The 10,615-nt window shown below is 38.7% G+C and overlaps 1 protein-coding gene across 3 annotated transcripts in view; it reads left to right on the top strand.

Annotated features, from left to right (window-relative positions):
* The window catches only part of YPEL5 (yippee like 5), an 11,061-nt gene extending 446 nt beyond the window's left edge, over positions 1–10,615 (top strand). The window contains exons 1-5 of one of the 3 annotated variants that reach the window (XM_035321102.1): positions 1,055–1,513; positions 1,650–1,706; positions 1,879–1,982; positions 6,669–6,841; positions 8,507–10,615. In XM_035321102.1, the coding sequence (XP_035176993.1) occupies positions 6,701–6,841; positions 8,507–8,731 (366 nt within the window). In that variant the 5' untranslated portion in view covers positions 1,055–1,513; positions 1,650–1,706; positions 1,879–1,982; positions 6,669–6,700 and the 3' untranslated portion in view covers positions 8,732–10,615. Of the gene's footprint in view, positions 1–1,054; positions 1,514–1,649; positions 1,707–1,878; positions 1,983–6,665; positions 6,842–8,506 lie in introns of those variants that run through there. The other 2 variants (XM_035321104.1, XM_035321103.1) reach the window with 2 other exon arrangements.

The raw sequence follows: 10,615 nt of genomic DNA, 5'->3' as shown, positions 1-10,615 counted from the left end.
CGCCCCGTCAGCTGTTTCCTGCCGCTTGTTGTCAGGGCGCTGCGCTGCCGGCTCCGGGCGGCGGCGGGGCCGGGCCCGCGCTGGTTGGCTGCGAGCCCCTGACGGAGCCCGGCCGGGCCCGCCCCGCGCCGCGCTTTGTGTGAGGGGGGCGCCGGCCCCGGGCCCTGCGGCCTGCCGGGGGGCGGCCCGGGGAGCTGCGGCCCGGGGAGCTGCGCGTCGCTGCGTTGGGGGTTACGGCGTTCCCTCTGCCGCTGGTCGTGGCAGGCCGAGGGGCTGGAGAGGTCACTGGTTCGGGTTTGTTTACTGGCATCTGACCTGCGTGTAAACCTCGAGCTGCTGAGCTCCTGGTGAAACGTGCAGGGCTGAGCTTGAAAAATACCTTGTGGAGTGGCTGGATGCTGTGAGAACTGGAGGGCAAGGCTCTCTTTATCTTCATTATCTTCAGAGCCTCTGCATTTAGGAATCTATCAGGTGGTGTGAGAATCTTTTGGTGAGATGAGCTAGTTACACTGACAAGCTTCATGCCAGTGGGCGTAGTTGGGATGGTCATTGGCTTCTCACCACTTCTGTAGTGTTTGTATATTTGTTTTTGTTTGTTCATTTGTTTTTTTGACTCATTAAACCATTGGTGTCTTCTGGTGAAGACTTGTACCACTTTGGCACTAAAATTAATGAAAACAAAACATCTGAATTAGTTTGGCTTTGTTGAAGTTGCAGCAGAGATCAGCAGACAAACGTGTTATGTACACAGTGTAAAGAAAAAAATATTACAAAACCAGGAAATAGAGCTTTCTTAAAATAGTAATTCACAGGGGAAGAGGTGATCAGGAAACACAGAGACAAATTGTTACTGGTTTTGGACTCTGCGTAATAGTGGGGAAGAAATTTAATCTGAATCTGCTGCCACTTGTAAATTAATGCTTTTATTTATTATCTAGCAAGAGTATTGTGAGGATGTAAGTTACGGTGTGGGAGCCACTGAGATAAAGGGGCTGTGCTAGAAATGAGCACCCATCTGTGTGCATCCGCTGTCACGTGTTAGTGTTTGCATACACCAGTATAACGTATGTTAGCGTATTTAAACACACTACCTGTACACGAAGCTTTCACTTTGCCCGAAGAAAACAGTCTGCAACAGAAAACGGCACTACTGTCACTTGCACCAATGCAGTTTCCTGCTGAAAGTCAGCTTGTTATGGGTGGGAGCCGTGCACTGTGTTCATTATGTTGCCAAAGACTCTTCAGTCATTTGTTTGTGTTAACTTCCTCGTGCAGTTCCGTAGGGTAGTGGGGGTGGCTCTGAGGAGTGTAGCATCCTGTTCTTACTTTGCTTTTGGCTACGTGTGGTGCTTTCTGATAATAAATTCTGCATGTAGGCAGAGGCCAGAGACTTGGCCCTGTTTGCTTTAACAGTCGTGGAAGTCATATTGGAGGACTGCTGATTGTCAGACCTGCTGAGAAGCTACATGCTTTCATATGCATCCTCACTTGTGAGCTGCAGAAACCTGGCAAGGTAAAGACAAAGTGTTTTGTTGTTGTTGTTGTTTTGTTTTGTTTTGTTTTTTTTTTCTAGCGATTCTTTAAGGTGTAGTCTTGTGTAGCTGTGCTAAGTATTCTTTTCCTCTTTTGCCCATCTTTGAGATGAGAAGATAAAGCTTAAGCCCTGTTCCTGAGATGAGACGATGAATCTTAAGCCCTGTTCCAGAGTAAGTACGTTGTCAGAATGTTTTATTTAGGGGAACACACCATCATTTTTCAAGGGGGATTGAGCACTTATTTGCTCACCGTACAAAGGAAAATTATTTTAGTTAGAGATATGGAGAATGAGAGGCCGTCAGAGCTTTGTATCCTTTAACTAGCAGCTTTTTTCTGTTGTAGATCTGAGATGCTGAAGTAGCACTGAGGCTTCTGCTCTATCTGCAGTCTGGTGTATGCCTGCTGGCGCTCTTGAGCTCTCACTCATGGTCCTGTGTCTTCAAGAGGTGGACTCTGGGACAAGAAAACCTTGACTTGTAGTTTGAAAAATGTTGATAAATAACTCTTTACATTACTTTTCTATTCTTTATTGCTTATGAAAGTGTGCAGGTTAGGCACTACAAATACCAACCACATAGTTTTTCAGGTGGTTTGAACTCTGTGTGCAGATAGTGGTGAAATTTAACTTGTTGAATGTCGGCTCTTTTACAGCTGTTGCTCAGTGTTTCCAAAATCAACACTGAAAGACATGTAAGTTTGGGAGCACTCTGCACTAGGAACGCATATTATAGCACCCAGGCACAATGCTCATGTTTCCTGACTGTCCACGCACTTACTGGGAGAAGCATGTAGGCAAGAAATGTTTTACAGTATGACTAAGAACCTGTATCAAGGTTTGTACTGTCACAGCAATGCTTTATCAACAAGCATTACTAGCTAGGTAAGATGAGATATCACTGATAGTTCTTCTAAAGGTGCTCTCAAAGGTGCAAGTTGATAGTGGTGTTCCGGATGCTGACTTAGGACACAGTGGCATCTTCTTGAAGTTCACAGAAGTACCTGCCTCTTTGAACTGTGTAGATTTAACACAGATTCAACTGTGTAGGTAGATACCTACACTAATGAGATATAAAGAAGTCTGTCATTTTAATTTGGTATCCGTGATTTTAATGTTAACGACTTGTGCTTGGTAACTTGCATGAGGGCAGGAAGACTGGGACGTTGTCAGAGACATATCCAACAAAAAATACCTAGCTTAACTTTAAAGAAGAAAGCATGGGCCAAAAAATATCTTTTCTCAGACCTTGGTTTCATGCGCAACTGAAATTCTGTCCGCTGTTACTGCAACTTCTGCTAGTAGCCTGATGTCATTGGTGTGATTTGGTAGCGTCACTTTCTGGTGTTGTGAATGGCAATAGGAAACTTGGCCAGCTCCGCACAAATGGAAGCTGCTTTCACTATCTGTAAGTGTAGAGAGTGGATGAATGGCAAAGTGCACTTCCTGTGCATTTTCCCTCCCCTGACTGGAGGAGCTTTAATGCTTCATAATCCTGTGACTTTTCTTTGTTTAAGCCTTCCCACTGCCTATAACAGCTGCCTACAAGTGACTTTTTTCAGGTCATTTCCATATGTGTAAATGTAAATAGATGGCCATGCCTTTTACATGGGAAGTGAAAACTATAGGGGGGAAAAAAACAGTTACCTTGGGTGACTTTGTACACTCCACTTCTGTATGGAATATGAGCCCTGATTCCATTTTCAATATGGAATATTGTTTTCCCTTGTTCTGTTGTGCTTTTGCTGTTGTTTGTTTGTTTGTTTGTTTTTCTCCAACGGACAGAGAGTATACCCTTTAGGATTCAGGATTTTTATGTAATGGGAGAACAGCCTTTATATGCAGCAAGTACCTAATGCATTGGTCTTAGAAGTGAATACTTGTTCTGTAGCTTGGCTAAAAAACATGTGGGGGGGGTAGTAATTCCAAGCTAAAATTCACTTCTCTAAATTATACATGAAGAAAAAGTGACAATTCCATGTTAGTTCATTTAGAAAACTCCTAATCAAATGCAGCATTTGGAGGCTGTCTTACTTGAAGTCATTTTGTAATTTTTCTCCTTTTAACAGCTGTGAGCAGTAATGTAATGACTATGCAAGGTGACTAGTTTTCAGCTGGATCTTTTTGGATTCATAGAAATTCCGTAACAATTAAAATTGGAGAGCTAATGATTGGTGTTCCAGGCTGTTATTTCTTTTAACCGCAAATTGCCATGAGGCAGATGAGTGCAGTGGTTATTCTAAATGTTAGAAATTCTGATAGGATTACATTAAATCTTGAGCATATTTTTTTAAGACTGATTAAAAAAAAACTAATTAGTAATGCAGATTATAGAGGTTCATTTTCTTAACTTTTCAATATGTCGGTTTTCTCAAAAAAATATTTTCTTTCTGATGTCCTGTATTCCGAAGTGCATTCTTCCAGTACCAGTTGGCCTGTTAGATTCTGCTGGAACTTTAACATGAATTCTCACATCCTTGTGAATAAATCTCTTCTTGTCTTTCTGTTAGGACCTAAGTCTCGTTGGAAGCTTCTTTATCATTTAGTTGATGATGAGGTACCTTTCAGCTCTTTGTGGTGATATAAATAATTGAGGGATTTAGGCCTTGTATTTCTAGGCAAATTTTTCTGACCTGGAGTCTTTGTGTAGATTTATTCAAGCATTTATTTAAACATTTGGACTCTTTAGGACTCAACACTTGAAAGCATAATGCCATATCAGAAGTAATACAACATTTGGGTGTCACTTCAACTTTTGACTAGTAAGAATTATACTCAACTTCCCTTAAGTATTTATACGTTATTCTCCGTGGCCTTGGGTTCCTGTTTTTTGGTGCAGTTAAGTGAATTTTGTTTTTAGATGTTTGATATCTTTGCATTTCTGACAGTTCTGGTGTGTCTATTTCAAAATATCATGGTTTGCTAGATGAGTCTGTGTAATGGATCTGTTTTTGGCACTTAGCAAGCTTAGTGTTTGTGTTGCTCTTGGTAAAAGACAGGCATGTTTCTGTATTTTATTTTATGTTGGCTTCTAAAAATAATGACAGGGTGAGCCTTTCTGAAAGAAACACCCCTTTGCATGTTGATTTCACATTTACAGTAACTTGTGATGGGTTAGTTGTTTTTAATACACAACACAATCAACATAAAAATAGCATCCAAAATTAGTAAGAACAGCACATAGAGCCAGGCCAAGTGCCTTACGGGCATATCTGTCAACAATTACTTCTATCGCTCCTTTTTGTGGTTTCTTCTGGTTAGAGACTGACTGATACTTACTCACACTTGCTGTCTGTTGATTTTCCTGCATGCTGTCATCGTTCAATTTTTGTTTTTCTCCATTATTTGCTATGAAAGATAAAGGCACGTATTAGAAAGGTATGATGCTTAGAGAAAATTGAAGGAAAATACTTAATGTATTTTGAGTCAAGCCACAAGGAGTTACACCACTATGCTCAGCTAATTACTCAAACTATTTTATCAAACTCAAACCCTGTTATATTTATCCTTCAGGAAGAGCGATGGGCATTGTATCACCTTTAAAGGAAAGTGTCATTCTATGGCTTTGAATTTTTATATATCCTTCAGATGGGGTCTAGAAGGCTAGTGACTTGACAAATTAAAATGCCAGGAGCTTACACTAAAACCACTCCACTCAATATTAGTCATCTTCTTGTTGTTAAACATTGCAAGAAAACAAACTGTTTATAAGTATATTTAATGATTGATGATTTTTATATGTATAAACTACTTGAAATTTTGTGTGTGCGGGTGCTTGTTTTATACCACTTCGTGCACCTTGAAGTAAGCTTTAAGAAAGTGAGCCTCTGAAACTTGAAACATGTTTAATTTAGGTATTTGTTCTTCTCAAGGCATTTGACATAGAATACTCAACTTGATGAGCACAAAATTTGACGCGTTTGTTTATGAGCAGCACACTGTCCCCTGCTCTGAAATCTCCACACAATGTGCATATTGCAGTGTCAGATTTCCTTTGCGTTGTTGTGCGTGAAAAAGCAGTGAAAATACTGTTTTGAGTCCACATCTGAAGCATAAATGGAGGCATATTGTTTAACTGTAGATGTTTAATCATAAAACTTTTCTGCAGTTGAAATAGCACCTTTTAATTCCTTTGTCGTGTTATCTCATCCTCTGTGATTAAGTTTTAGACTGTCAGATATGCTTTGTGTCAACTCACTAGCTAATTTAGTAATTTGTTGGTTTAGTGTTGAGATACTTTAATTTTCCCTACCAGCGAGGGTTTATTTATATGGTACTGCAAACCTACATTTGCTTTTGAAGCTGTTTTTCTGATCAGGGGAGTTACTCAGGTATTTTAGCAATGGAGCTTGGGTAAATGAAACTGTTTTGTGTTTAGATTAGACAGCTCAAAATGTTTTATATAAAGCTGTCTGGTGTAAAGACGCAGCTGATTAAGTTAAATATCATCCAGTGTTATGTATATGAATCGTTATGTATATTTATTGAAGTGTCAAGTACAGTAGCCAGTCTGCTGTAGTAGAAGACTAAAGCATCCAGGATGGTGGTATTCTGTGGCTGCATGTGATATATGTATGAAACAGGGAGAAAATATAAAGGAGGGGATGGGGGTGTTATTTGGGAAAATGACACTGTAATTGTCTTGGTGACTCAAGGTACTTCTATGTACTTCATTTCCCAGTGCTGACTAAGCAGGGTGACTCGCTGGGAATATATACCGGAATGGAATTTCAGCATCGTATTAAAGAGGAAAAGAAAATAGGGAAGAAGTGTAAGCTTTTGGGTTTAAGAACCATATAGTCTAGTAGGAGACTGGTCTGCAAATGTCATCACAATATTTAAAGAGTTTCAGTTCTTGCTTCCCTTATTTAATGTCATTAACTCGTATCTAGGTGTATTATCTTACTTGTGATGTGGTCAATTTTGGGAAAGAACTTGTTATTTTGGTTAAGTTCGGTGTTTCCTAATCTGGTGAGAAAGTGAATACAGTTTGTGAGTTCCGTAATTTATATATGAAAGAACTTTTGCAATGATTAGCTGAATTGGTTTGCAGAATATTCAGCAATATATGTGGGCCTTTTTTGTTTTTGTTTGCTGTGATGCTTTATTTAAATGTACTTTTTTTTTTTTTTTTCAGGTCTTGGGTATAAACTTAAGGAAGTTCTAAAAATGGGAAGAATTTTTCTGGATCATATTGGTGGCACTCGCCTGTTCTCCTGTGCAAACTGCGACACAATTCTGACCAACCGTTCTGAGCTCATCTCCACTCGCTTCACAGGGGCTACAGGAAGAGCCTTTCTTTTTAACAAGGTTGGTAAGGAGCCAGAAGTGATCTAATACTTCTGAAAAATTAGATATGAGTCTGTCAGCCAAGAAGTTTTTTTAACTCTACCAAAAGTGCTGTGTAATGACTGTTTTTGATCTATTCCATTGTATTTGAAGTCAAATTTGGCATTGACTCTTAATGGCAAGGTATCTAAGTTTATCTGCAGTACTAAAAGGCGTTAAAGAAGATCACGAATATTGTGGCATCACCAAAACGTAGGGAGTTTTAGCTTTGGAAACCAGGTTCTGTAATATGAACCTCAAACTCATTTTAAGAGTATCTTTTAGTTTATCAGAGTTTTAAAGGCATTTGCTTTTTACTTACTTAGTTTGAAAGAAAAGAAGTGTAGATTATATTTTTCATGTCTAAAACACTTTGGACTAATAGTATTTCAGCAAATTAGGTTACCACAATCTCTTTTACAGGTAATAATGCTTGGGTTTAGTTCAATATTTTATATTTATCAAAGTTGATTAAAATCAACTGATTGAAATATGTGTGTCATAACCCTGAGTGAGTTGTAGCATTAATTATTAACCCTTTGATATTGACTTCTTTGTTAGTCAGTGAGAAACAGTCATCTTCCTTTGCTTTCTCACAAAGTTCCTGGTCGTGTAACCCTTAGTGTTTTTTTCTTTTGTTTTGTGTTCACTGAAAACCATTTAGCCACTGGCTGTTGTCAGAGTTGATATAGAGGTGTCAAGAATGTCTTCACTTTACTGAGCTTGGTCTGGGGTTTTCTGTCTGGTATTTGCGGAATCTCATCAGTAGTATGAATATGCAAGTAAAAGTCTGTATGGCTGTAAAAGAGAGCTGTGCATCTGATTCCTTTCTCATCCAGTAATCACATGGTCTTGGGGTTGAAATTCTGTGTGTGTTAAATAGTAGGTTTCAATCACAGAAGAAGTCTGATTTTTATATTTTGCAGTCAGGAGCCATACAGCTGATGCAGAGAGCAGGCATAATCAGGTGGAAAGCATAAGAAGAAGTGCAGCCCCATCTTTTAGAATCTTGCCATGCATTGTCAGTTTGGATATAGTTCTGACATAACTTTTGAGTGAATTATACATCCTGATTTTATGATGTTGCTGCCCAAACAAGTTAAAAGTATATTTTAAACTGACAAGATAATGCATACACAAAAAGTGAATGTATAATGAAAAGTGAATGTCTTATGTTCTCAGCCATGTTCCTTTTTCTTATATGATTATTTCAAAGCTTCCCAAGAATTTTAAGTACCACATCTTAATATTTTAGTTATGATTTTTGGAAACAAGTGGTCGTATTAGTTCCTAGAAACAGGGTAGATGTACTGAGAAGTGGTTCACTATCAGTTTATAAACTCTTCACCAGGAACTTACCACCTGAAGTTGAACACCATACTTGGCACTCTAGCATGTCTAATGATAGGATTTCATGCCTCTCTCAGTTAGTGGTCGTTATACAGCCCTGTGAAGTATGTCTTTAAAAGCATGACCTTCTCAAGCAGGAGATTTTCAGGGGCCACAGAATATTCCACTTCAGTTTTCAGTTCACATGCGGTATCACAGACTACTTTTAAAATGTTGACAGTCATGCCTATTGTTCTCAAGCTTTGCTCCAGGCAGACTAATTCCTTCTATTCCCTGTCCCCTGTATGTTTGTGTTAGGTGGTAAATCTGCAATACAGTGAAGTTCAGGATCGGGTCATGCTCACTGGCCGCCACATGGTTCGAGATGTGAGCTGCAAGAACTGCAACAGCAAACTGGGTTGGATCTATGAATTTGCTACTGAAGACAGCCAGCGCTACAAGGAAGGCCGTGTTATCCTGGAAAGAGCTTTGGTCCGAGAGAGTGAAGGATTTGAGGAGCATGTTCCGTCTGACAATTCCTGAAGAGACTTGAGTCTCTTCTTGGGTTCTCTTCATTCGAAACTCGAAAGTAATAAAATCAACAAAAAAAATCTGCTTACATACACTGTCACCTTAGCATCAGAGTCGGATTCATGGACTGCAGAGTGGGAAAGATTTTGAGAGTTTTTTTAGACGGAACCTTCCTTTCTTTATTCCTTTATATTTTACTATCCTTTCAGCAGCTGTTCGTAGAAAGAATGTTGTGCAGTTGCTGTAACTTTTTCTCTCTTGCATTTATAACTGTTAGATCTGAGAATGTATCTGCAGATACGGTGGGCTAAAAGGAAAATGTTTGGGGGATTTTTCTTTTGTTAGAGAAAGATCAATTTTCTTTTTTTAGTTTGCAGAAACTGATATCAGTGTAAAGTTATTTTAAAATTACAGGTGTTTTTTTTTAAAGTATATTCCAATTTTGGCTTAAGTTTTTAGCTACTTTTTTTTTTTTTTTTGACTCGGTCTTTTCATCTGATTTGCTAGCTAAACTAAAGAGATCCGAATTTGTGCCAAGTGCTAAAGGTTCAGTGGTGGTACAGCTTGGGCTGGCCCTTGTGTCATATTCTTGTTGAGGTTGATTGGTAGCACAGAGCCCATTATTTTCTTTGTCATTCTTGACCCCAGGATGTCACCATTTCCTGTTTGTGAAGTCACAGTCACTATGTAAACTGATGTTGATTGAAAACTATTCTTGAAATAGGGCAAAACTGCTTGGCTTCCTTTTTTAAAAAAACTGATGTAACTTATAAGCATAGTAATAATATAAAATAATAACTTGTCTGTTTAGTCTTGTGTTGCTTACAAATCAGAAGTTGTGTTTGTCATGATAGGGATCCAGTGGGAAACTCCTGTTTCAGTAGTAAAATTTTTTCATTATTTCTCTATTAATCTCATTAAGTTGACAGACAATTGCAGATCTTAATTCTTCAAGTAGCTTTCTTTAAACCCAGAACTTCTTAATGTTAAACACAGCTGCTGTGTAAAAGGAGAAGACTGCCAGCGTGTTTGTTCATGCATAGAGTTACGCAAGCTGCATCTTGTGAAAAGATTAACTTAAACAGCTTGTTTTCATATGCCACTTCTGGTGTTCAAACTCTCTTTCACCTTTGAAATTTTTCATTGTGATGTTACTTTTTTATCTTTTTGGGCAGCAGTACATGTCAGCCTAGTAGTAACTAGTGACTTGGATTTCTGCTTTCTTGTAGAGGTCAGCTCTGCTTAAAACAGTGATGTTGCTTGCCTTGTAGCAAAAATGCTGTTTGTTAATTAATTCAAGGGTGCCCAAACACTTTCATTGTCTTAAGCCATAAGTTAAGATCTCAAGGGCTGTAATTAATTTGAATGTTAGATATGTACGATTCTTTATCAAAGATCCATATTTATTTATTTTTTCTTATTGGGTAAATAGTGGCCAATGTGAAACAAGTTACCTACAGATGTACAAGGAGACAACAGATCTGGCCTCTGATCTTTCCGAATAACTTTTCTTCACTTGCCACAGCTCCATATCTGAAATTAAAATGTGGAAGGTGACTGTGCAGGGTATTTTTATTTTTTTTTAGATGCCTAGTGGCAATTTGGACACCCCTGACTTGAATCTACTGCCTATTTGATGTAAAAGTAGCTTTACTATAGAGCTGTCATATAGAAAGAAAACAGAGTAGATCACATACCAGAGCTGTGCTTGAATCGAGCTGCTTAAACAGTAGTGTACTTGTGCCTCAAATCAGTTTTTGCACTGAGTACAGTAGTACCCCATTATCTTGTGTTTCTGTCCTTCAAAACCCCCCAAAGTCCCATTAGCATGGTCTTCTGCAGTACTTTTATTGTACTTCTGACATTACAGTAGAATAAAGTATGTTTTGTCCTGAA

This window comes from Oxyura jamaicensis, chromosome 3 (genome assembly GCF_011077185.1).
Source record: "Oxyura jamaicensis isolate SHBP4307 breed ruddy duck chromosome 3, BPBGC_Ojam_1.0, whole genome shotgun sequence".
Classification (NCBI taxonomy): Eukaryota; Metazoa; Chordata; class Aves; order Anseriformes; family Anatidae; genus Oxyura; species Oxyura jamaicensis.
This window is presented reverse-complemented; position numbering and strand designations above follow the sequence as displayed.